Source organism: Triticum aestivum, chromosome 1A (genome assembly GCF_018294505.1).
Source record: "Triticum aestivum cultivar Chinese Spring chromosome 1A, IWGSC CS RefSeq v2.1, whole genome shotgun sequence".
Classification (NCBI taxonomy): domain Eukaryota; kingdom Viridiplantae; phylum Streptophyta; class Magnoliopsida; order Poales; family Poaceae; genus Triticum; species Triticum aestivum.
In genome coordinates this window covers 479,315,756-479,343,550 of record NC_057794.1, presented here as the reverse complement: position 1 = coordinate 479,343,550, position 27,795 = coordinate 479,315,756, and the positions used below count along the sequence as shown (strand labels likewise).

Here is a 27,795-nt window from a genome sequence, read left to right as displayed (position 1 = left end):
TGAAAACATCACACTTGAAATCTACTAAACCTTCAGTTACATATAGGATGAATCGATCGAATCCACTAAACCTTCAGTTACATATACAGATGAATCGATTTACGAGAGGATAATAAGAGTGCAAACCAAGACAACAATTAAAGTTGCAGAGTCTCGACGACGGCGCGAACACACAACTACTGATCAAGTGAAAATGCAAGGCCGAGCACACTAAAATGGTGACGAATGCATGAAGCGCATGGCAGGTTGATGACGAATGTCCACAGAGTCTGAACAGAGGACCTGATTCTTGAAGAACAACTCCAGCAACGGATAGGTTGATGACGAATTCAACTTGTTAGGTACATGAAGCGCACGGCAGGCATGGTATGAATAGGTGTGGTACCTGCAGTTTTGCAGCACAGTAAAATGGTGTTAGAATGAGGTGTATAGCACCTTCGGCTATAAGAATCACATTAGTGCCAGATTCTATCAAGTGAAAATGCAAGGCCGAGCACACTATTTTTTGTGACCGACGCCAGCCAATGAAATTTTACATGTTCAAGTTCAGTATAAATGTCGCGAGACCAATAGGACCAAAATCTGAACCAAATAGCACACATCTAAATCGATAAAACCATACAGGGCCAATGAAACAGGGCCAGATACTAAGGAAGATCTAGTCCAATTTGTTGGAAATATGCCCTAGAGGCAATAATAAATTAGTTATTATTATATTTCCTTGTTCATGATAATCGTTTATTATCCATGCTAGAATTGTATTGATAGGAAACTCAGATACATGTGTGGATACATAGACAACACCATGTCCCTAGTAAGCCTCTAGTTGACTAGCTCGTTGATCAATAGATGGTTATGGTTTTCTGACCATGGACATTGGATGTCGTTGATAACGGGATCACCTCATTAGGAGAATGATGTGATGGACAAGACCCAATTCTAAGCCTAGCACAAAGATCATGTAGTTCGTATGCTAAAGCTTTTCTAATGTCAAGTATCATTTCCTTAGACCATGAGATTGTGCAACTCCCGGATACCGTAGGAGTGCTTTGGGTGTGCCAAACGTCACAACGTAACTGGGTGGCTATAAAGGTACACTACGGGTATCTCCGAAAGTGTCTGTTGGGTTGGCACGAATCGAGACTGGGATTTGTCACTCCGTGTGACGGAGAGGTATCTCTGGGCCCACTCGGTAGGACATCATCATAATGTGCACAATGTGATCAAGGAGTTTATCACGGGATGATGTGTTACGGAATGAGTAAAGAGACTTGCCGGTAACGAGATTGAACAAGGTATCGGGATACCGACGATCGAATCTCGGGCAAGTATCGTACCGCTAGACAAAGGGAATTGTATACGGGATTGATTAAGTCCTTAACATCGTGGTTCATCCGATGAGATCATCGTGGAACATGTGGGAACCAACATGGGTATCCAGATCCCGCTGTTGGTTATTGACCGGAGAACGTCTCGGTCATGTCTGCATGGTTCCCGAACCCGTAGGGTCTACACACTTAAGGTTCGGTGACGCTAGGGTTGTAGGGATATGTATATGCAGTAACCCAAATGTTGTTCGGAGTCCCGGATGAGATCCCGGACGTCACGAGGAGTTCCGGAATGGTCCGGAGGTAAAGAATTATATATAGGAAGTGCTATTTCGGCCATCGGGACAAGTTTCGGGGTCACCGGTATTGTACCGGGACCACCGGAAGGGTCCCGGGGGTCCACCGGGTGGGGCCACCTATCCCAGAGGGCCCCATGGGCTGAAGTGGGAAGGGATCCAGCCCAAAGTGGGCTGGGGCGCCACTTCCCCCTAGGGCCCATGCGCCTAGGGTGGGGAAACCCTAAAGGAAGAGTCCTAGGAGGGGAAGGCACCTCCTAGGTGCCTTGGGGAGGAGGGATTCCTCCCCTTGGCCGCACCCCCCTAGGAGATTAGATCTCCTAGGGCCGGCGCCCCCCCTTGGCCCTCCTATATATAGTGGGGAGATGGAGGACTTCAAAACCTAAGCCTTTGGTGCCTCCCTCTCCCTCTCCAACACATCCTCCTCCTCCATAGTGCTTAGCGAAGCCCTGCCGGAGTACTGCAGCTCCACCACCACCATGCCGTCGTGCTGCTGTTGGGGCCATCTTCCTCAACCTATCCTTTCCCCTTGCTGGATCAAGAAGGAGGAGACGTCGCTGCTCCGTACGTGTGTTGAACGCGGAGGTGCCATCCGTTCGGCGCTAGGATCATCGGTGATTTGGATCACGACGAGTACGACTCCATCAACCCCGTTCTCTTGAACGCTTCCGCGCGTGATCTACAAGGGTATGTAGATCCACTCCTCCCTCGTTGCTAGATGACTCCATAGATAGATCTTGGTGACATGTAGGAAAATTTTGAATTTATGCTACGTTCCCTACAGTGGCATCATGAGCTAGGTCTATGCATAGTTTCTATGCACGAGTAGAACACAAAGTAGTTGTGGGCGTTGATTTTGTTCAATATGCTTACCGTTACTAGTCCAATCTTGATTCCGTGGCATTATGGGATGAAGCGGCCCGGACCGACCTTGCACGTACTCTTACGTGAGACTGGTTCCACCGACTGACATGCACTAGTTGCATAAGGTGGCTAGCGGGTGTCTGTCTCTCCCACTTTAGTCGGATCGGATTCGATGAAAAGGGTCCTTATGAAGGGTAAATAGCAATTGGCATATCACGTTGTGGTTTTTGCGTAGGTAAGAAACGTTCTTGCTAGAAACCCATAGCAGCCACGTAAAACATGCAAACAACAATTAAAGGACGTCTAACTTGTTTTTGCAGGCTATGCTATGTGATGTGATATGGCCAAAAGGATGTGATGAATGATATATGTGATGTATGAGATTGATCATGTTCTTGTAATAGGAATCACGACTTGCATGTCGATGAGTATGACAACCGGCAGGAGCCATAGGAGTTGTCTTAATTTATTTATAACCTGCGTGTCAACATAAACGTCATGTAATTACTTTACTTTATTGCTAACCGTTAGCTGTAGTAGTAGAAGTAATAGTTGGCGAGGCAACTTCATAAAGACACGACGATGGAGATCATGATGATGGAGATCATGGTGTCATGGCGGTGACAAGATGATCATGGAGCCCCAAGATGGAGATCAAAGGAGCTATATGATATTGGCCATATCATGTCACTATTATTTGATTGCATGTGATGTTTATCATGTTTATACATCTTGTTTACTTAGAACGACGGTAGTAAATAAGATGATCCCTCACTAAAATTTCAAGAAGGTGTTCCCCCTAACCGTGCACCGTTGCGAAAGTTCGTCGTTTCGAAGCACCACGTGATGATCGGGTGTGATAGATTCTTACGTTCACATACAACGGGTGCAAGCCAGATTTACACACGCGAAACACTTAGGTTGACTTGACGAGCCTAGCATGTACAGACATGGCCTCGGAACACAAGAGACCGAAAGGTCGAGCATGAGTCGTATGGTAGATACGATCAACATGAAAATGTTCACCGATGATGACTAGTCCGTCTCACGTGATGATCGGACACGGCCTAGTTGACTTGGATCATGTAATCAATTAGATGACTAGATGGATGTCTATCTGAGTGGGAGTTCATAAGATGAACTTAATTATCCTGAACATAGTCAAAAGGTCTTCGCAAATTATGTCGTAGCTCGCGCTTCAGTTCTACTGTTTGGATATGTTCCTAGAGAAAATTTAGTTGAAAGATGGTAGTAGCAATTATGCGGACTAGGTCCGTAAACTGAGGATTGTCCTCATTGCTTCATAGAAGGCTTATGTCCTTAATGCACCGCTCAGTGTGCTGAACCTCGAACGTCGTCTGTGGATGTTGCGAACATCTGACATACACGTTTTGTTAACTACATGATAGTTCAGTGGGTAATGCTAAATGGTTTAGAATTGAGGCACCAAAGACGTTTTGAAACGTCGCGAAACATATGAGATGTTTCGAGGGCTGAAATTGGGATTTCAGGCTCGTGCCCACGTCAAGAGGTACAAGACCTCCGACGATTTTCTTAGCCTACAAACTAAGGGAGAAAAGCTCAATTGTTGAGCTTGTGCTCAGATTGTCTGAGTACAACAATCATTTGAATCGAGTGGGAGTTGATCTTCCAGATGAGATAGTGATGTTTCTCCGAAGTCATTACCACCAAGCTGCTAGAGCTTTGATGAACTATAACATATCGAGGACATATATGATGATCTTTGAGATATTCGCGATGTTTGACACCACAAAAGTAGAAATCAAGAAGGAGCATCAATTGTTGATGGTTGGTGAAACCACTAGTTTCAAGAAGGGCAAGGGCAAGAAGGGATACTTCATGAAATGGCAATTCAGCTGCTGCTCTAGTGAAGAAACCCAAGGTTGAACCCAAACCCGAGACTAAGTGCTTCTGTAATAAGGGGAACAACCACTGAAGCAGAATTACCCTAGATACTTGGTAGATTAGAAGGCTGGCAAGGTCGATAGAAGTATATTGGATATGCATTACAATGTGTACTTTACTAGTACTCCTGGTAGCACCAGGGTATTAGATACCGGTTCGGTTGCTAAGTGTTAGTAACTCGAAACAAACGGAGACTAGCTAAAAGGTGAGATGACGATATGTGTTGGAAGTATTTCCAAGGTTGATCAAATATCGTACGCTCCCTCTACCATCGAGATTGGTATTAAAACCTAAATAATTGTTATTTGGTGTTTGCGTTGAGCATAGACATGATTGGATTACGTCTATCTCAATACGGTTATTCATTTAAGGAGAATAATGGTTACTCTATTTATTTGAGTAATACCTTCAATGGTCTTACGCCTAAAATGAATGGTTTATTGAATCTCGATCATAGTGATACACATGTTCATGCCAAAAGATAGTAATGATAGTACCACCTACTTGTGGCACTGCCACGTAAGTCATATCGGTATAAAACGCATGAAGAAGCTCCATGTTGATGGATCTTTGGGCTCACTCGTTTTTGAAAAGTTTGAGACATGCGAACCATGTCTATTGGTGTATATGCATGAAGAAACTCCATGCAAATGGACCGTTTGGACTCACTTGATTTTGAATCACTTGAGACATGCAAATCATACCACATGGGCAAGATGACTGAAAGCCTCGTTTTCAGTAAAATGGAACTAGAAAGCAACTTGTTGGAAGTAATACATTTTGATGTGTGCAGTCCAATGAGTGCTGAGGCATGTAGTGGATATCGTTATGTTCTTATTTCACAGATGATTTGAGTAGATGTTGAGTATATTTACTTGATGAATCACGAGTCTGAATTATTGAAAGGTTCAAGTAATTTCAGGGTGAAGTTGAAAGATCGTCGTGACAAGAGGATAAAATATCTATGATGTGATCATAGAGATGAATATCTGAATTACGAGTTTGGCATAGAATTAAGACATTGTGGAAATTGTTTCACAACTAATACAGCCTGGAACACCGTAGCGTGATGGTGTGTCCGAACATCATAACTGCACCCTATTGGATATGATGCATACCATGATGTCTCTTATCGAATTACCACGATAGTTTATGGGTTAGGCATTAGAGACAACCGCATTCACTTTAAAAGGGGCACCACGTAATTCCGATGAGATGACACCGTGTGAACTATGGTTTAGGGAAACCTAAGCTGTAATTCCTTAAAAGTTTGGGGCTACGACGCTTATGTGAAAAAGTTTCAGGCTGATAAGCTCGAACCCAAAGCGGATAAATGCATCTTCATAGGACACCCAAAACAGTTGGGTATACCTCTTGTCTCAGATTCGAAAGCAATAAGGGATTGTTTCTAGAATCGGGTTCTTTCTCGAGGAAAAGTTTCTCTCGAAAGAATTGAGTGGGAGGATGGTGGAGACTTAATGAGGTTATTGAACCGTCTCTTCAACTAGTGTGTGGCAGGGCACAGGAAGTTGTTCCTGTGGCACCTACACCAATTGAAGTGGAAGCTTATGATAGTGATCATGAAACTTCAGATCAAGCCACTACCAAACCTCGTGGGATGACAAGGATGCGTACTACTTCAGAGTGGTACGTAATCCTGTCTTGGAAGTCATGTTGCTAGACAACAATGAACCTACGAGCTATGGAGAAGCGATGGTGGGCCCGGATTCCGATAAATGGCTCGAGGCCATAAAATCCGAGAAAGGATCCATGTATGAAAAACAAAGTGTAGACTTTGGCAGAACAACTCGATGGTCGTAAGGCTGTTGAGTGCATATGGATTTTAAAAGGAAGACGGACAATGATGGTAAGTATCACCATTAAGAAAGCTCGACTCGTCGTTAAGATGTTTTCCGACAAGTTCAAGGAGTTGACTACGATGAGACTTTCTCACTCGTAGTGATGCTAAGAGTCTGTTGGAATTATATTAGCGATTACTGCATTATTTATGAAATCTTGCAGATAGGATGTCAAAACATTGTTTCCTCGACGTTTTTTGAGGAAAGGTTGTATGTGATACAAACCGGAAGGTTTTGTCAATCCTGAAAGATGCTAATAAGTATGTGAAGCTCCAGCAATCCTTCTAGGGACTGGAGTAAGCATCTCGGAGTTGGAATGTATGCTTTGATAAGATGATCAAAGTTTTGGGTGTATACAAAGTTTATGAGAAACTTGTATTTCCAAAGAAGTGAGTGGGAGCACTATAGAATTTCTGATGAATATATGTTGTTGACATATTGTTGATCAGAAATGACGTAGAATTTCTGGAAAGCATATAGGGTTATTTGGAAAGTGTTTTTCAATGGAAAGCCTGAATTAAGCTACTTGAATATTGAGCATCAAGATCTATAAGGATAGATCAAAACGCTTAATGGTACTTTCAAATGAGCACATACCTTGACATGATCTTGAAGGTGTTCAAGATGGATCAGTCAAAGAAGGAGTTCTTGCCTGAGTTGTAAGGTATGAAGTTAAGATTTAAAGCTCGACCACGGCAGAAGAGAGAGAAAGGACGAAGGTCGTCCCCTATGCTTAAGACATAGGCTCTACAGTATGCTATGCTGTGTACCGCACCAGAAGTGTGCCTTGCCATGAGTCAGTCAAGGGGTACAAGAGTGATCCAAGAATGGATCACATGACAGCGGTCAAAGTTATCCTTAGTAACTAGTGGACTAAGGAATTTTCTCGATTATGGAGGTGGTAAAAGAGTTCGTCGTAAAGGGTTACGCCGATGCAAACTTTGACACTAATCCAGATTATTCTCAGTAGTAGACTGGATTCGTATAGTAGAACAGTTATTTGGAATAGCTCCAAATATAGCGTAGTAGCTGCATCTACAAGATGGCATAGAGATTTGCGAAGTACATACGGATCTGAAAGATTCAGACCCGTTGACTATAACATCTCTCACAAGCATAACATGTTCAAATCCAGAACTCATCGAGTGTTAATCACATGGTAATGTGAACTAGATTATTGACTCTAGTAAACTCTTTGGGTGTTAGTCACATGGGGATGTGACCTTGAGTGTTAATCACATATCGATGTGAACTGGATTATTGACTCTAGTGCAAGTGGGAGACTGTTGGAAATATGCCATAGAGGCATGAATAAATTAGTTATTATTATATTTCCTTGTTCATGATAATCGTTTATTATCCATGCTAGAATTGTATTGATAGGAAACTCAGATACATGTGTGGATACATAGACAACACCATGTCCCTAGTAAGCCTTTAGTTGACTAGCTCGTTGATCAATAGATGGTTACGGTTTCCTGACCATGGACATTGGATGTCGTTGATAACGGGATCACCTCATTAGGAGAATGATGTGATGGACAAGACCCAATTCTAAGCCTAGCACAAAGATCATGTAGTTCGTATGCTAAAGTTTTTCTAATGTCAAGTATCATTTCCTTAGACCATGAGATTGTGCAACTCCCAGATACCGTAGGAGTGCTTTGGGTGTGCCAAACGTCACAACGTAACTGGGTGGCTATAAAGGTACACTACGGGTATCTCCGAAAGTGTCTGTTGGGTTGGCACGAATCGAGACTGGGATTTGTCACTCCGTGTGACGGAGAGGTATCTCTGGGCCCACTCGGTAGGACATCATCATAATGTGCACAATGTGATCAAGGAGTTTATCACGGGATGATGTGTTACGGAACGAGTAAAGAGACTTGCCGGTAACGAGATTGAACAAGGTATCGGGATACCGATGATCGAATCTCGGGCAAGTATCGTACCGCTAGACAAAGGGAATTGTATACGGGATTGATTAAGTCCCTGACATCGTGGTTCATCCGATGAGATCATCGTGGAACATGTGGGAACCAACATGGGTATCCAGATCCCGCTGTTGGTTATTGACCGGAGAACGTCTCGGTCATGTCTGCATGGTTCCCGAACCCGTAGGGTCTACACACTTAAGGTTCGGTGACGCTAGGGTTGTAGGGATATGTATATGCAGTAACCCAAATGTTGTTCGGAGTCCCGGATGAGATCCCGGACGTCACGAGGAGTTCCGGAATGGTCCGGAGGTAAAGAATTATATATAGGAAGTGCTATTTCGGCCATCGGGACAAGTTTCGGGGTCACCGGTATTGTACCGGGACCACCGGAAGGGTCCCGGGGGTCCACCGGGTGGGGCCACCTATCCCAGAGGGCCCCATGGGCTGAAGTGGGAAGGGATCCAGCCCAAAGTGGGCTGGGGCGCCACTTCCCCCTAGGGCCCATGCGCCTAGGGTGGGGAAACCCTAAAGGAAGAGTCCTAGGAGGGGAAGGCACCTCCTAGGTGCCTTGGGGAGGAGGGATTCCTCCCCTTGGCCGCACCCCCCTAGGAGATTAGATCTCCTAGGGCCGGCGCCCCCCCTTGGCCCTCCTATATATAGTGGGGAGATGGAGGACTTCAAAACCTAAGCCTTTGGTGCCTCCCTCTCCCTCTCCAACACATCCTCCTCCTCCATAGTGCTTAGCGAAGCCCTGCCGGAGTACTGCAGCTCCACCACCACCACGCCGTCGTGCTGCTGTTGGGACCATCTTCCTCAACCTCTCCTTTCCCCTTGCTGGATCAAGAAGGAGGAGACGTCGCTGCTCCGTACGTGTGTTGAACGCGGAGGTGCCGTCCGTTCGGCGCTAGGATCATTGGTGATTTGGATCACGGCGAGTACGACTCCATCAACCCCGTTCTCTTGAACGCTTCCGCGCGCGATCTACAAGGGTATGTAGATCCACTCCTCCCTCGTTGCTAGATGACTCCATAGATAGATCTTGGTGACACGCAGGAAAATTTTGAATTTATGCTATGTTCCCCAACACAATTCTCAAATTCTAGAGTGTCAATGCCAGGACTATTGGCTATAAGTCTCCAGAAATAAATATCTGACAACCATACACAATCCCTTCTACCACATCTAATCAGTGGCAATACAAATTTTCCATTCCCAAAAGTTACCAAGTTATAACTAATGGAATCACTTGTTGGCTCATTCAGGCTACTTATACTCAAATGAGACTTCAATCGCCTGAATTCGCCTGAATTCGCAATCTCAGGAGACAGTCTCATGTAACCGTGCAGTGGGAGACTGCTCAAAGACGCTATTTTTCACATTTGTAGTATATCGAAACTACCAGAGTTGAACACTAGGACTAAAATACAGTCCTCATAGTGTATATAATAATGTATCAAAAGTGCAAAGTACAACTAGCAGAATTACCTTAGGTGGTTCCAGCATCGTCTTGCTCACCACCATGGTCTCCAACTGTTGGTTCCGCCTTTTGGCGATCTGCAATATTGAAGGCATTCAAAATGAAACATTCAACATGGAAGGTATTAAATAAAGTACGGGGAAATAATTAAAAACATATTACCAGCTGCTCGAAACCAATCCTCGAGGCACATCAGCGTCTCAACTGTACTCGGGGTCAAACTACTTCTTTGAGCAGTGATGATCCTTCCGGCATTGCTGAATGTAGCCTCTGCAGGCACTATAGACGCATACACTGCCAATATGTCCCTTGCTATAGCGGCAAGCACTGGATACTTTGGGGAGTGAATCTCCCACCACTTTAAGATATCCAATTTCTGTCGGCGAGGAAACATGTCTTCTTCAAGATATCGTTGTAGCTCATTTGAGTTGTGGGATCTTTTCAATCTCAAATGCTTATCCCAGTCATCGAGAGTGCCCTCACCATTACTGGAATTTAGTCTATATTGGGGGCAGCCCATTAACTATTTCAGAAATTCCTAATAAATCTTAGAGGCCCACTTAGCCCATTTGTGCAAAGCAAGGGATACTACTAAAGTTTAGTCCCACATTGCTAGTTTAGTGGGAGTTGGACCTCCTTATAAGGGAGGTTCTTTCCCCACTTGTATGAGCATGAGAACAAGAGGGATATCCACGCGCGCTCCTCCTCCGTCGCCCGCCTCGCCACGCCACGCCTCGCCGCGCCGCGCCGCGGGTTGCGGGAATGAGCCAAGCCGATATCTACATTTTTGCCACGCAGAGAGACGCACCAGAACCTCTTCCTCCTCTCGCCACAAGTGTGCAAGTTGCTAAAGTCTTTGTATGGACTCAAGCAAGCATCCAAACAGTGGCATGAGAAGTTTGAAAGAACTTTAACAGCTGCAGGCTTTGTTGTAAATGAAGCTGACAAATGTGTGTAGTATCGCCATGGTGGGGGCAAGGGAGTTATCCTTTGCTTGTATATTGATGACATACTGATTTTCGGAACAAATCTGAATGTTATTAAGGAGGTCAAAATTTCCTATCTCATTGTTTTGAGATGAAGGATTTAGGAGTGGTTGATGTTATTCTGAACATCAAGTTATTGAGAGACGATGATGGTGGGATTATATTACTTCAATCTCACTATGTGGAAAAGATCTTGAGTCGCTTTGGCTACAGTGAATGCAAGCCCTCTCCAACATCATATGATGCTAGTGTGTTGCTTCGAAAGAATCGAAGAATTGCTAGAGACCAATTGAAGTATTCTCGGATTATTGGCTCGCTTATGTACTTAGCCAGTGCTACAAGACCTGACATCTCTTTTGTTGTTAGCAAACTGAAGGGTTTCGTAGTAATTTCAAAAAATTTCCTACGCACACGCAAGATCATGTGATGCATAGCAACGAGGGGAGAGTATTGTCTACGTACCCAACGCAGACCGACTGCGGAAGCGATGACACGACGTAGAGGAAGTAGTCGTACGTCTTCTCGATCCAACCGATCAAGCACCGAAACTACGGCACCTCCGAGTTCGAGCACACGTTCAGCTCGATGATGATCCCCGGACTCCGATCCAGCAAAGTGTCGGGGAAGAGTTTCGTCAGCACGACGGCGTGGTGACGATCTTGATGAACAACAGCAGCAGAGCTTCGCCTAAACTCCGCTACAGTATTATCGAGGAATATGGTGGCAGGGGGCACCGCACACGGCTAAGGAATAGATCACGTGGATCAACTTGTGTCAACTTGTGTGTTTTGGGGTGCCTCTACCATAGTATATAAAGGAGCCAAGGGGGGAGAGGGGCGCCGGCCAAGGAGGAGGGCGCAGGAGGAGTCCTACTCCTACCGGGAGTAGGACTCCCCCCCCCCCCAATCCTATTCCAACTAGGATTCCCATGGGGGAAAGAGGGAGAGGGGTGGCCGGCCACCTCTCCTAGTCCTAATAGGACTAGGGGAAGGGGGGAGGCGCGCAGCCCCCTTGGGCTGCCCCTTTCTCCTTTCCACTAAGGCCCATATGGTTCCCGGGGGGTTCCGGTAACCTCCCGGTAACCCGGTAAAATCCCGATTTCACCCGGAACACTTCCGATGTCCAAACATAGGCTTCCAATATATCAATCTTTATGTCTCGACCATTTCGAGACTCCTCGTCATGTCCGTGATCACATCCGGGACTCCGAACAACCTTCGGTACATCAAAATGCATAAACTCATAATATAATTGTCATCGTAACCTTAAGCGTGCGGACCCTACGGGTTCGAGAACAATGTAGACATGACCGAGACACATCTCCGGTCAATAACCAATAGCGGGACCTGGATGCCCATATTGGCTCCTACATATTCTACGAAGATCTTTATCGGTCAGACCGCATAACAACATACGTTGTTCCCTTTGTCATCGGTATGTTACTTGCCCGAGATTCGATCGTCGGTATCCAATACCTAGTTCAATCTCGTTACCGGCAAGTCTCTTTACTCGTTCCGTAATACATCATCTCACAACTAACATATTAGTTGTAATGCTTGCAAGGCTTATGTGATGTGTATTACCGAGAGGGCCCAGAGATACCTCTCCGACAATCGGAGTGACAAATCCTAATCTCGAAATACGCCAACCCAACATCGACCATTGGAGACACCTGTAGTACTCCTTTATAATCACCCAGTTACGTTGTGACGTTTGGTAGTACCCAAAGTGTTCCTCCGGCAAACGGGAGTTGCATAATCTCATAGTCATAGAAACATGTATAAGTCATGAAGAAAGCAATAGCAACATACTAAACGATCGGGTGCTAAGCTAATGGAATGGGTCATGTCAATCAGATCATTCAACTAATGATGTGACCTCGTTAATCAAACAACTCTTTGTCTATGGTTAGGAAACATAACCATCTTTGATTAACGAGCTAGTCAAGTAGAGGCATACTAGTGACACTCTGTTTGTTTATGTATTCACACATGTATTATGTTTCCGGTTAATACAATTCTAGCATGAATAATAAACATTTATCATGAAATAAGGAAATAAATAATAACTTTGTTATTGCCTCTAGGGCATATTTCCTTCACAAACTGAGTCGGTTTGTCTCAAAACCAGGAGATGTGCATTGGAAAGCTCTAGAAAGAGTTTTGCGTTATTTGAAAGGCACTGCTAATTATGGAATTCACTACACCGGGCACCCAAAGGTGCTTGAAGGGTATAGTGACTCAAACTGGATCTCAGATGCTGATGAGATAAAGGCCACGAGTGGATATGTATTCACTCATGGAGGTGGCATTGTTTCTTGGAAGTCTTGCAAGCAGACCATCTTAATGAGGTCAACAATGGAAGCGGAACTCATAGCACTAGATACAGCTACGGTCGAAGCAGATTGGCTTCGTCGGCTCTTGAATGACTTGCCGGTTGTTGAGAAACCTGTACCGGGTGTCCTTATGAACTGCGACAATCAAACTGTGATCACGAAAGTGAGCAACTCAAAGGACAACATGAAGTCATCAAGACACGTTCAGAGAAGGTTAAAGTCTGTCAGGAAAATGAAAAACTCCGAAGTTATTGCATTGGATTATATCCAAACGTCTAAAAATCTGGCAGATCCTTTTACTAAGGGTCTATCACGTAATGTGATAGATAATGCATCGAGGGAGATGGGTATGAGACCCACAATATGAGTTGTTCACAGTGGTAACCTATTCTTTGTGATCGGAGATCCCGTGAATTAGATGTGGAAGACAAGCTGTTGGTCAACTGAGAGGAGAGTATCCTTACTATTCACAATACCACTCCATGAAGATGCAATACTCTCCTAATCTGCATGGCAGGTTGATATATCTTAATGTGTTCTAAGTGGCTCATTAAAGCAGAGATGTTATCCTGCAGAACATCTTTTGAAGAACACACATATATGAGTCTGATTGTTAAACGTCGCAATCTATGAGAGTAGGGTTCTCTCTTGTAAACTCATGAAAGGTCTCGGAGTATGACGTATAAGCTCCACCCGCGGAGAAGACCCACGGTAGCCACATATCGGTCAAGGCTTTATGTGAAGCTAGCTTCGCAGAAAACTTGCAGTACAAGGCCCAGTCCACTGTTCAAGTTGCTTACTAGTGTAGCATAGAGTTCTAGGTGGAAGTTCAACTTAACAGTCTCCACTGCAGTACCGGTATATAAAACAGTGTTTTGGAACCAAAGACAAATTTCTGTGTGCCTCTGGGATCTGGTGGGGGATTGCTGGAATTTAGTCTATATTGGGGGCAGCTCATTAACTATTTCAAAAATTCCTAATAAATCCTAGAGGCCCACTTAGCCCATTTTGTGCAAAGCAAGGGATACTACTTAAGTTTAGTCCCAAATTGCTAGTTTAATGGGAGTTGGACCTCCTGTTGGGGAACGTAGCAGAATTTTAAAATTTTTTACGCATCACCAAGATCAATCTATGGAGTCATCTAGTAACGAGGGAGAGGGGAGTGCATCTACATACCCTTGTAGATCGCAAGCGGAAGCGTTCAAGAGAACGGGGTTGATGGAGTCGTACTCGTCGTGATCCAAATCACCGATGACCTAGCGCCGAACGGACGGCACCTTCGCGTTCAACACACGTACGATTGGGAAGACGTCTCCTCCAACTTGATCCAGCAAGGGGGAAGGAGAGGTTGATGGAGATCCAGCAGCACGACGGCGTGGTGGTGGAAGCAACGGTGATCTCAGCAGGGCTTCACCAAGCTCAGGGAGAGGGAGAAGTGTCACGGGAGGGAGAGGGAGGCGCCAGGGGCTAGGGTGCGGCTGCCCTTCCTCCCCCCACTATATATAGGACCCCTAGGGGGCGCCGACCCTAGGAGATGCAATCTCCAAGGAGGGGGGCGGCCAAGGGGGGTGGAGTGCCCCCCAAGACAAGTGGGGCGCCCCCCCTAGGGTTTCCAACCCTAGGCGCAGGGGAGGCCCAAGGGGGGCACACCAGCCCACTAAGGGCTGGTTCCCCTCCCACGTCAGCCCATGGGGCCCTCCGGGATAGGTGGCCCCACCCGGTGGACCCCCGGGACCCTTCCGGTGGTCCCGGTACAATACCGATTACCCCCGAAACTTTCCCGATGGCCGAAACTTGACATCCTATATATAAATCTTCACCTCCGGACCATTCCAAAACTCCTCGTGACGTCCGGGATCTCATCCGGGACTCCGAACAACTTTGGGGTTACCGTATACTAATATCTCAACAACCCTAGCGTCACCGAACCTTAAGTGTGTAGACCCTACGGGTTCGGGAGACACGCAGACATGACCGAGATGACTCTCTAGTCAATAACCAACAGCGGGATCTGGATACCCATGTTGGCTCCCACATCCTCCTCGATGATCTCATCGGATGAACCACGATGTCAAGGATTCAATCAATCCCGTATACAATTCCCTTTGTCAATCGGTACGTTACTTGCCCGAGACTCGATCGTCGGTATCCCAATACCTCGTTCAATCTCGTTACCGGCAAGTCACTTTACTCGTACCGTAATGCATGATCCGTGATCAACCACTTGGTCACATTGAGCTCATTATGATGATGCATTACCGAGTGGGCCCAGAGATACCTCTCCATCATACGGAGTGACAAATTCCAGTCTCGATTCGTGCCAACCCAACAGACACTTTCGGAGATACCCGTAGTGCACCTTTATAGTCACCCAGTTATGTTGTGACGTTTGGCACACCCAAAGCACTCCTACAGCATCCGGGAGTTACACAATCTCATGGTCTAAGAAAATGATACTTGACATTTGGAAAAGCTATAGCAAACGAACTACACAATCTTTAAGCTATGCTTTAGGATTGGGTCTTGTCCATCACATCATTCTCCTAATGATGTGATCCCGTTATCAATGACATCTAATGTCCATAGTCAGGAAACCATGACTATCTTTTGATCAACGAGCTAGTCAACTAGAGGCTCACTAGGGACATGTTATGGTCTATGTATTCACACATGTATTACGATTTCCGGATAACACAATTATAGCATGAACAATAGACAATTATCATGAACAAGGAAATATAATAATAACCATTTTATTATTGCCTCTAGGGCATATTTCCAACAGTCTCCCACTTGCACTAGAGTCAATAATCTAGTTACATTGTGATGAATCGAACACCCATAGAGTTCTGGTGTTGATCATGTTTTGCTCTAGGGAGAGGTTTAGTCAACGGATCTGCCACATTCAGGTCCGTATGTACTTTACAAATATCTATGTCTCCATTTTGAACACTTTCACGAATGGAGTTGAAGCGACGCTTGATATGCCTGGTCTTCCTATGAAACCTGGGCTCCTTGGCAAGGGCAATAGCTTCAGTGTTGTCATAGAAGAGAGTCATCGGACCCGACGCGTTGGGAATGACTCCTAGGTCGGTAATGAACTCCTTCAACCAGATTGCTTCTTGTGCTGCCTCCGAGGCTGCCATGTACTCCGCTTCACATGTAGATCCCGCCACAACGCTTTGCTTGCAACTGCACTAGCTTACTACCCCACCATTCAAAATATACACGTATCCGGTTTGTGACTTAGAGTCATCCAGATCTGTGTCGAAGCTAGCATCGACGTAACCCTTTACGACGAGCTCTTCGTCACCTCCATAAACGAGAAACATATCCTTAGTCCTCTTCAGGTACTTCAGGATATTCTTGACCACTGTCTAGTGTTCCATGCCGGGATTACTTTGGTACCTTCCTACCAAACTTACGTCAAGGTTTACATCAGGTCTGGTACACAGCATAGCATACATGATAGACCCTATGGCCAAGGCATAGGGGACGACACTCATCTTTTCTCTATCTTCTGCCGTGGTCGGGCATTGAGCCGTGCTCAATCTCGTACCTTGCAATACAGGCAAGAACCCCTTCTTTGACTGATCCATATTGAACTTCTTCAATATCTTGTCAAGGTACGTACTCTGTGAAAGACCAATGAGGCGTCTCGATCTATCTCTATAGATCTTGATGCCTAATATGTAAGCAGCTTCTCCAAGATCCTTCATTGAAAAACACTTGTTCAAATAGGCCTTTATGCTTTCCAAGAATTCTATATCATTTCCCATCAACAGTATGTCATCCACATACAATATGAGAAATGCTACAGAGCTCCCACTCACTTTCTTGTAAATGCAGGCTTCTCCATAAGTCTGCGTAAACCCATACGCTTTGATCATCTCATCAAAGCGAATGTTCCAACTCCGAGATGCTTGCACCAGCCCATAGATCGAGCATTGGAGCTTGCACACCTTGTCAGCATTCTTAGGATCGACAAAATCTTCCGGCTGCATCATATACAATTCTTCCTTAAGGAAACCATTAAGGAATGCCATTTTGACGTCCATTTGCCATATCTCATAATCATAGAATGCGGCAATTGCTAACATGATTCAGACGAACTTCAGCTTCGCTACGGGTGAGAAAGTCTCATCGTAGTCAACCCCTTGAACTTGTCGATAACCCTTAGCGACAAGCCGAGCTTTATAGATGGTTACATTACCATCTGCGTCTGTCTTCTTCTTAAAGATCCATTTATTTTCTATGGCTCGCCAATCATCGGGCAAGTCAGTCAAAGTCCATACTTCATTTTCATACATGGATCCTATCTCGGATTTCATGGCTTCCAGCCATTTGTCAGATTCTGGGCCCGCCATCGCTTCTTCATAGTTCGAAGGTTCACCATTGTCTAACAACATGATTTTCAAGACAGGGTTGCCGTACCACTCTGGTGTGGAATGTGTCCTTGTGGACCTACGAAGTTCAGTAGCAACTTGATCTGAAGTTTCATGATCATCATCATTAACTTCCTCTCTAGTCGGTGCAGGCACCTCAGGAACAATTTCCTGAGCTGCGCCACTCTCCGGTTCAAGAGGCAATACTTCATCAAGTTCTACTTTCCTCCCACTTACTTCTTTCGAGAGAAACTCTTTCTGTAGAAAGGATCCATTCTTGGCAACAAAGATCTTGCCTTCGGATCTGAGGTAGAAGGTGTACCCAATAGTTTCTTTAGGGTATCCTATGAAGACGCATTTTTCCGATTTGGGTTCGAGCTTTTCAGGTTGAAGTTTCTTGACATAAGCATCGCATCCCCAAACTTTTAGAAACGACATCTTAGGTTTCTTCCCAAACCGTAATTCATACGGTGTCGTCTCAACGGATTTCGACGGAGCCCTATTGAAAGTGAATGCGGCAATCTCTAAAGCATAGCCCCAAAATGACAGCGGTAGATCGGTAAGAGACATCATAGATCGCACCATATCCAATAGAATGCGATTACGATGTTCGGACACACCATTACGCTGAGGTGTTCCAAGCGGCATGAGTTGTGAAACTATTCCACATTTCCTTAAGTGTGTGCCAAATTCGTGACTCAAGTATTCTCCCCCACGATCTGATCGCAAGAATTTGATTTTTCTGTCACGTTGATTCTCAACCTCACTCTGAAATTCCTTGAACTTTTCAAACGTCTCAGACTTGTGTTTCATCAAGTAGACATACCCATATCTACTCAAGTCATCAGTGAGGGTGAGAACATAACGATAGCCACCGCGAGCCTCAACACTCATTGGACCGCACACATCAGTATGTATGATTTCCAATAGGTTGGTTGATCGCTCCATTGTTCCTAAGAACGGAGTCTTGGTCATTTTACCCATGAGGCATGGTTCGCACGTGTCAAATGATTCGTAATCAAGAGACTCCAAAAGTCCATCTGCATGGAGCTTCATCATGCGTTTGACACCTATGTGACCAAGGCGGCAGTGCCACAAGTATGTGGGACTATCATTATCAATCTTACATCTTTTGGTATTCACACTATGAATATGTGTAACATTACACTCGAGATTCATTAAGAATAAACCATTCACCAGCGGAGCATGACCATAAAACATGTCTCTCATATAAATAGAACAACCATTATTCTCGAATTTAAATGAGTAGCCATCTCGAATTAAACGAGATCCTGATACAATGTTCATGCTCAAAGCTGGCACTAAATGACAATTATTGAGGTTTAAAACTAATCCCGTAGGTAAATGTAGAGGTAGCGTGCCGACGACGATCACATCAACCTTGGAACCATTCCTGACGCGCATCGTCACCTCGTCCTTTGCCAGTCTCCGCTTATTCCGCAGCTCCTGCTTTGAGTTACAAATGTGAGCAACCGCACCGGTATCAAATACCCAGGAGCTACTACGAGTATTGGTAAGGTACACATCAATTACATGTATATCACATATACCTTTAGTGTTGCCGGCCTTCTTGTCCGCTAAGTATTTGGGGCAGTTTCGCTTCCAGTGACCACTTCCCTTGCAATAAAACACTCAGTCTCAGGCTTGGGTCCATTCTTTGACTTCTTCCCGGCAGCTTGCTTACCGGGCGCGGCAACTCCCTTGTCGTCCTTCTTGAAGTTCTTTTTACCCTTGTCTATCTTGAACTTAGTGGTTTTATTCACCATCAACACTTGATGTTCCTTTTTGATTTCCACCTCCGCTGATTTCAGCATTGAATATACCTCAGGAATGGTCTTTTCCATCCCCTGCATATTGAAGTTCATCACAAAGCTCTTGTAGCTCGATGGAAGCGACTGAAGGATTCTGTCAATGACCGTGTCATCCGGGAGATTAACTCCCAGCTGAGTCAAGCGGTTATGCAACCCAGACATTTTGAGTATGTGCTCACTAACATAACTATTTTCCTCCATCTTACAACTGAAGAACTTGTCGGAGACTTCATATCTCTCGACCCGGGCATGAGCTTGGAAAACCATTTTCAGCTCTTCGAACATCTCATACGCTCCGTGTTGCTCAAAACGCTTTTGGAGCCCCGGTTCTAAGCTGTAAAGCATGCCGCACTGAACGAGGGAGTAATCATCAGCACGTGACTGCCAAGCGTTCATAACGTCTTGGTTCTCTGGGATGGGTGCGTCACCTAGCGGTACTTCTAGGACATAATCTTTCTTGGCAGCTATGAGGATGATCCTCAGGTTCCGGACTCAGTCCGTATAGTTGTTGCCATCATCTTTCAGCTTGGTTTTCTCTAGGAACGCGTTGAAGTTGAGGGCAACATTAGCGTGGGCCATTTGATCTACAAGACATAGTGTAAAGATTTTAGACTAAGTTCATGATAATTAAGTTCATCTAATCAAATTATTCAATGAACTCCCACTCAGATAGACATCCCTCTAGTCATCTAAGTGAAACATGATCCGAGTCAACTAGGCCGTGTCCGATCATCACGTGAGACGGACTAGTCAACATCGGTGAACATCTTCATGTTGATCGTATCTTCTATACGACTCATGCTCGACCTTTCGGTCTTCCGTGTTCCGAGGCCATGCCTGTACATTCTAGGCTCGTCAAGTCAACCTAAGTGTATTGCGTATGCAAATCTGGCTTACACCCGTTGTATTCGAATGTTAGAATCTATCACACCCGATCATCACGTGGTGCTTCGAAACAACGAACCTTCGCAATGGTGCACAGTTAGGGGGAACACTTTCTTGAAATTATTACGAGGGATCATCTTATTTAAGCTACCGTCGTTCTAAGCAAATAAGATGTAAAACATGATAAACATCACATGCAATCAAATAGTGACATGATATGGCCAATATCATTTGCTCCTTTTGATCTCCATCTTCGGGGCTCCATGATCATCGTTGTCACCGGAATGACACCATGATCTCCATCATCGTGTCTTCTTGAAGTTGTCTCGTCATCTATTACTTCTACTACTATGGCTAACACTTTAGCAATAAAGTAAAGTAATTACATGACGTTTATGTTGACACACAGGTCATAAATAAATTAAGACAACTCCTATGGCTCCTGCCGGTTGTCATACTCATCGACATGCAAGTCATGATTCCTATTACAAGAACATGATCAATCTCATACATCACATATATCATTCATCACATCCTTTTAGCCATATCACATCACACGGCACATGCTGCAAAAACAAGTTAGACGTCCTCTAATTGTTGTTGCAAGTTTTTACGTGGCTGCTATAGGTTTCTAGCAAGAACGTTTCTTACCTACACCAAAAACACAACGTGATATGCCAATTTCTATTTACACTTCATAAGGACCCTTTTCATCGAATCCGATCCGACTAAAGTGGGAGAGACAGACACCCGCTAGCCGCCTTATGCAACTAGTGCATGTCAGTCGGTGGAATCAGTCTCACGTAAGCGTACGTGTAAGGTCGGTCCGGGCCGCTTCATCCCACGATGCCGCCGAATCAAGATAAGACTAGTAACAGCAAGTAAATTGACAATATCGACGCCCACAACTGCTTTGTGTTCTACTCGTGCATAGAAATTACGCATAGACCTAGCTTATGATGCCACTGTTGGGGAACATAGCAGAATTTTAAAATTTTCTACGCATCACCAAGATCAATCTATGGAGTCATCTAGCAACGAGGGAGAGGGAAGTGCATCTACATACCCTTGTAGATCGCAAGCGGAAGCGTTCAAGAGAACGGGGTTGATGGAGTCGTACTCGTCATGATCCAAATCACCGATGACCTAGCGCCGAACAGACGGCACCTCCGCGTTCAACACAGGTACGGTTGGGAAGACGTCTCCTCCAATTTGATCCAGTAAGGGGGAAGGAGAGGTTGATGGAGATCCAGCAGCACGACAGCGTGGTGGTGGAAGCAACGGTGATCTCGGCAGGGCTTCGCCAAGCTCAGGGAGAGGGAGATGTGTCACGGGAGGGAGAGGGAGGCGCCAGGGGCTAGGGTGCGACTGCCCTCCCTCCCCCCCACTATATATAGGACCCCTAGGGGGGGGGCGGCCCTAGGAGATGCAATCTCCAAGGAGGGGCGGCGGCCAAGGGGGGTGGAGTGCCCCCCAAGACAAGTGGGGCGCCCCCCACCCCTAGGGTTTCCAACCCTAGGCGCAGGGGGAGGCCCAAGGGGGGCACACCAGCCCACTAGGGGCCGGTTCCCCTCCCACTTCAGCCCATGGGGCCCTCCGGGATAGGTGGCCCCACCCGGTGGACCCCCGGGACCCTTCCGGTGGTCCTGGTACAATACCGATTACCCCCGAAACTTTCTCGATGGCCGAAACTTGACATCCTATATATAAATCTTCACCTCCGGACCATTCCGGAACTCCTCGTGACGTCCGGGATCTCATCCGGGACTCCGAACAACTTTCGAGTTACCGTATACTAATATCTCAACAACCCTAGCGTCACCGAACCTTAAGTGTGTAGACCCTACGGGTTCGGGAGACACGCAGACATGACCGAGACGACTCTCCGGTCAATAACCAACAGCGGGATCTGGATACCTATGTTGGCTCCCACATTCTCCTCGATGATCTCATCGGATGAACCACGATGTCGAGGATTCAATCAATCCCGTATACAATTCCCTTTATCAATCGGTGCGTTACTTGCCCGAGACTCGATCGTTGGTATCCCAATACCTTGTTAAATCTCGTTACCGACAAGTCACTTTACTCGTATCGTAATGCATGATCCTGTGATCAACCACTTGGTCACATTGAGCTCATTATGATGATGCATTATCGAGTGGGCCCAGAGATACCTCTCCGTCATACGGAGTGACAAATCCCAGTCTCGATTCGTGCCAACCCAACAGACACTTTCAGAGATACTCGTAGTGCACCTTTATAGTCACCCAGTTTCGTTGTGACGTTTGGCACACCCAAAGCACTCCTACGGCATCCGTGAGTTGCACAATCTCATGGTCTAAGTAAACGATACTTGACATTTGGAAAAGCTATAGCAAACGAACTACATGATCTTTAAGCTATGCTTTAGGATTGGGTCTTGTCCATCACATCATTCTTCTAATGATGTGATCCCGTTATCAATGACATCTAATGTCCATAGTCAGGAAACCATGGCTATCTTTTGATCAACGAGCTAGTCAACTAGAGGCTCACTAGGGACGTGTTGTGGTCTATGTATTCACACATGTATTACGATTTCCGGATAACACAATTGTAGCATGAACAATAGACAATTATCATGAACAAGGAAATATAATAATAACCATTTTATTATTGCCTCTAGGGCATATTTCCAACACCTCCTTATAAGGGAGGTTCTTTCCCCACTTGTATGAGCATCAGAATAAGAGGGATATCCACGCGCGCTCCTCCTCCGCCGCCCACCTCGCCACGCCACGCCCCGCCACGCCTCGTCACGACGCGCCGCGGGTTGCGGGAATGAGCCGAGCCGATATCTAAATTTTTGCCACGCACTACGGGTATACGAAAGGTCACACGGAAGCTGAAAAGATTTTGCAAAAGTGGAGTTTGAATGCGAACGGTGCAGCCCTTCGGCTGCTGGCTGTTCGCTTCGCCTCTGTCTCTTCGTTTCGCCTCCCGTCGTTGCCCTCTCGCCTCCTTCTCTTGCGCCTATAAAAGGGAGGTCGCTCCACCCAGAGAGACGCACCAGAACCTCTTCCTCCTCTCGCCACAAGTTCCTGAGCACTGCGCTGCTGCTACGATCTTCCCCATCCCGGCTTGCGGCGTGCACCGCAGGTCGGGACAGTAGGCCTCCGAAACCGCACCTTTTGAGTCCTGTACGGGAGAAGGGTGATAAGGTTTTTGGGGAGCGCTCAGCGCGACTACTGGCTGCTTCATCACAGACGATCCGGTCGTCGACGACTACTTCCCCGACGACGACTTCTTCCCCGACGTCCACGATCTCCTCGACAACATGGTAGGCGAGGACACCGACCCCAAGTCCAGCACTTCCACTGCTACTGTCCCGTACGTGTTCTTACTCTTTCTGTTAGATGTCATGACACAGTTCTTTGCTCTACTTTCCGTCCTACATGTGTTAGGTTCTACTTCATATATGCAACTTCATCTAGTGTCTGTTCTAGATGTGTTTAGTTCAAGTTCATATATGCAGATGCTCTTTACCTTCTCTCTGTTCGAACACATGACTTGTTTTATCTGTACTATATTAGTCATGCTTTATCTAGTATTTATGTTAATAAAATCATTCGGTAAATTGCTCATATTTCCAACAACCATCCTCCTCTGCAACCTCATCACCTTCATCAGAAGTGTTTTCATATTCAGATGCATATTCAACAAATAGGATCTTCATCGCACTATTCACCTTGGTAAGATATTTCCCGGCGCCACCACCCAAAGCTGCGGTCAGTCGGAAGTGAACATATTCATATTTGTACCTCGGATCAAATATCACTGGCAGACAACTTGTTAAGAACGACTCCTCAAAATATTTCATCCATTTCTCCTCCATCTCTTTCACCATGGCAACAATGGTAGGATTTTCACTTGTGACTTCTTTCTCCATTATCTGCTTCACATTCCAGACCTCATAGAAGTACAGGTGAGAGGTGGGATATGTCCTACCCGAGATTTTCTTTGTGGCTGTGTAAAAAAACGCCCAAAAGATGGCAAATAGCTTCAGCCATCTCCCATTCACTAGCTGAAGGAGCAAATTGATAATCTTTGTCAGTTTCTTTCAAGGCTTCGAACGCTGCTCTGAACGGCAATGATGATTCAAGCATTAGGTACGTTGAATTCCATCGGGTAGGCACATCTGGCGAAGGATGGTTTTTACAAGCAAGTCCCACCCACGCAATCATCGCATTGAATTTCTCCATTCTGCCTTGAGAACTCCTGACATACTGCACTAAATCTCTGATTCTATCAACAACTGACGCCATTACATCGAGCCCATCTTGCACCACAAGATTCAGTACATGTGCAGCACAACTAACATGCAATACCCTAAAGCCAGGATATTCAACAAGATTGAAAGGTAATTCATGTAGCACAATCAACTTTGCCAGTGCTCTACGTGCACGCCCTTGGTCAAACTTCACTCTGGATTGATTGCACTATCAGTTCGTATCTTGGCAACCATACCGATGTGACTTGTACCTGACTTTTTTGAGGCAGGGAAGAGTTTGTCGCAATGAATGCAACGACCATGTGCAAGCATTCCATCAATATAGATTGGTTTTGCCTCTTTCCAAATTTTTGATTTTAATTTTCGTGGTCTGCGTGAACCAATGTTTGCTACTTTGGGTGACAGAGCTAGCAGTGAAGGCTGTGACGTTGGAGAGCTCTCTAGTGACTTGGCCTTTTTTTCTCTTCTTGCTAAGAATGAAACTACGACATTGTTAAGGACTGGAGACCTTACCACTTTTTTGGATAGTGATGGATGCTTATTCTTGTCAACGGCCAAAGATCCAGATGATGGCTGTGTATTATTGTCAAGGGGCAAAGATCCAGGTGATGGCTGCTTATCCTTGTCAACGGCCAAAGGTCCAGGTGATGGCTGCTTATCCTTGTCAACAGGCAAAGATCCAGGTGATGGCTGCCTATCCTTGTCAATGGGCAAAGATCCGGATGATGGTATAGTTGCAACATCTCTCTGGGAAACAAGAAAATCATACACAATAAGCTTGATAAAGAGTCAATCTGGTAGTTGCTGCAATTAAATATCTCTCTAGGAAACAAGAAAAAGGTAGACAGATAAGCTTGAGAAGGGCAATTTGATTGAGAGACAATCATTCGCAATCAAAATTCACCTTATTAAGCCTTTTTTTCTTCAATGGTGGTGGCTGCTTATCCATGTCAACGGCCAAAGGTCCAAACAACGGTGCTGGTGCATTAGTGCACATTCCTTCACTTGCCTGAGAGAAAAAATTTGTTGTTGTCTAATAAGTGTTGCTAAACAGTAAAATAGACATAAAGACGTTATGTCTATTTCCTAGACGCCAACGGCTTCATGATAAAGTAGTGTGATAATTTTACCTTCCTCTTTTTCTTGGACGTCGACGGCTTTATGACGACTTTGTTCGTTTCTTGGTGTTCCCCATGAAGCTTGCCGCTACTCTGCCTACTTCGCTTCCTTTTCTTGCACTTTGGTGGTTCCGTAAGGAGCTCACCAGCACCCTTGTGCTCTTCAAGATCTGGGTCATTAGCCTTCTCAATTTTTATGGCACGCAAGAGCTCATTAGTAACCTTGTGCTCCTCAAGATCTGAAAATTTTCACAACCAAGTTAAATATGATTAGTTAAGTTCAGACATTATTAACAGGTACAACAGAATAAGAAAGGAAGAACATGTTGTACTACTGATTGATCCTCACTTATGCTAACCACAATGCTAAACCTAACTTGTTTCAGACTATTTGTAGAAGTTGCTCCTCACTTTTGTGCAAGTTCATTTTGTAAGCATCTGCCTTTCCAGGGGGATAAAATGCAGAGACATTCATTCTAACTTGGTTCAGACTATTTGTAGCCAACAAAATACAGTAAAATTCAAGTTCATTTAATAACAACACTATAGATGCAAATTTTGGTTAGAAATGACAACTTGAAACAGAAGGGAAAAAATTAATTTCAGTAGATCTTGACTCTGAACTTGGAAGGAAAGCAAGCATCTGAATCCATGAGCAATCCATCAACAACTTAATCTTGAGTTTTAACAGAAACTGAAACAGGAATCTTGCAAATTTTCACTAGAATCCATGAGCAATCCATCAGCATCTGAATCCTACATGGTAAATGGAAGGGAAAAGGATCTGGATGTTTGACTACCTGCAGCAGGCGAGCTGGGAGTCGGGGTTGGGGCAGCCTGCGACCTGGGGGTCGGGTTTGGGGCCGCCGGCAAGCTGGAGTTCGGGTTTGGGGCCGCCGGCGACCTGGGGGTTGGGGTTGGGGCCGCCGGCGACCTGACCATCGCATCCGACCGTGCTCGAGGGGTTTGGCGAGTCTTGATTGGGACGGCAAGAAGCTGCGAGGGAGGGGAGGCCGAGAGGTGCTGAGTGCGAGGCGGAAGAGAAGGTGATGCGGCGGCGGCGGCCATCGAGCGGCGGCGGCAGCAGTGCTCCTGCGCTGCAGCGCCTCCTCTGTCCAGCGAGAGAACTAACCTATCGGGCTAAGGTGGGATTCCACTGGGCTAATAGGGCTAGCCCGGTTAATTTTTATTTGTCCAGTGGGCTCCCGCTGGAGCGGTTTAAGTGGGATGGGATAGTGAATCCCACTTAAACCCACTCCCACCTGCAGCGTGACCTACGATAATTCTATGCTATGAACCAAAAGAGGACTGAGAAGGCGAGTCTTGGTGACGTGTTCAAGTGCCGAGGATGCTTGTGACACCGAGCAGAAAACGACGGATGCTTGTGAAAACTAGGAGACGGCATGCATGCATGCATGGGACTGATTGAGTGTGGTAAGCACAACTGCCCAAGTGCTTGATAGTTAAATAAACAAGAGCTAAAGTACGTAGCAGGAATCTTAGGGAACTCAAATAATTCTTGCTACTCCTCTACTTAACTACCCACAAACACAAAGCACCACCAGCTCGATCCGCTAATATCTTACTAGCTGCAAAGTGTGTGGTAGTTTAAGCCGCTTCCTGCTGTTCCCATGCACTCCACCCATGCCCCATGGTCCCCTGGAGGAGAACAGAGTTCTCTATGTTATCATCATCATCTTCTCCGCATTATCCAACGCCGACGGCTAGGTCCCACCGGCCAGCGACCACCCTAAGAAGCACCGCGCATGCGTCGATGCATCATCATCAGTTCATACTTCATACTTGCTGAAAGTGTAGTACTAGAGGCGTGTGACTGCTGTTGTCAAATAAAATGCGAGATGATACCACTGCCCGCTCTCTCTCTGAAATTGAAGCTATCGAGTACATTATGAGAGAGGGTTAGGTATCGCCATTGCACTACTGGTGGCATCGGCAAAGCAGCAGGGCACATACTGCACTGGTATGGAAGCATCAATTAGTCCAGGGTGGTATTAAAGCAAGTGCTTAGACTTTTCTTCCGGACAAAGCGCTTTCGGAGGCTTGAGACCTACTCCTACTCTTCAGCCCTGCCACCACGTTCACTTGTTCTAATCACTGCTAGGATCCTCGATGCTACATGACAAATCAAAGCAACTAATAGCCTGTGTAGACCATGAGAAAAGAGCCAAGAGGAGCTAATGGTAAGTAAGGAGAGGCGCCCAGCGCAGTGTTCAGAGCAGCAGAATGGACCGAGTTATGTTGCCCAGGGCCGTGCGATGCGATTCACTATCTAT

At 45.7% G+C, this 27,795-nt stretch overlaps 1 protein-coding gene across 3 annotated transcripts; it reads right to left on the bottom strand.

Moving 5' to 3' along the window:
- LOC123058517 (flocculation protein FLO11) lies at positions 1-26,674 on the bottom strand. 3 transcript variants are annotated; one of them, XM_044481240.1, is made up of 6 exons: positions 26,302-26,674; positions 25,514-25,740; positions 25,288-25,392; positions 24,897-25,130; positions 9,696-9,764; positions 1-385 (listed from the first exon to the last, which is right to left on the bottom strand). In XM_044481240.1, the coding sequence occupies exons 1-6, from the start codon at positions 26,567-26,569 to the stop codon at positions 338-340; spliced, it is 951 nt and encodes a 316-aa protein (XP_044337175.1). In that variant the 5' UTR covers positions 26,570-26,674; the 3' UTR covers positions 1-337. The 3 variants fall into 3 exon arrangements, with proteins under 3 accessions (XP_044337175.1, XP_044337182.1, XP_044337167.1); XM_044481247.1 differs by lacking the exon at positions 9,696-9,764 and having other exon boundaries at positions 26,302-26,673; XM_044481232.1 differs by lacking the exons at positions 1-385; positions 9,696-9,764 and having other exon boundaries at positions 23,755-25,130; positions 26,302-26,672.
- Between the last annotated feature and the right edge of the window lie 1,121 nt (positions 26,675-27,795).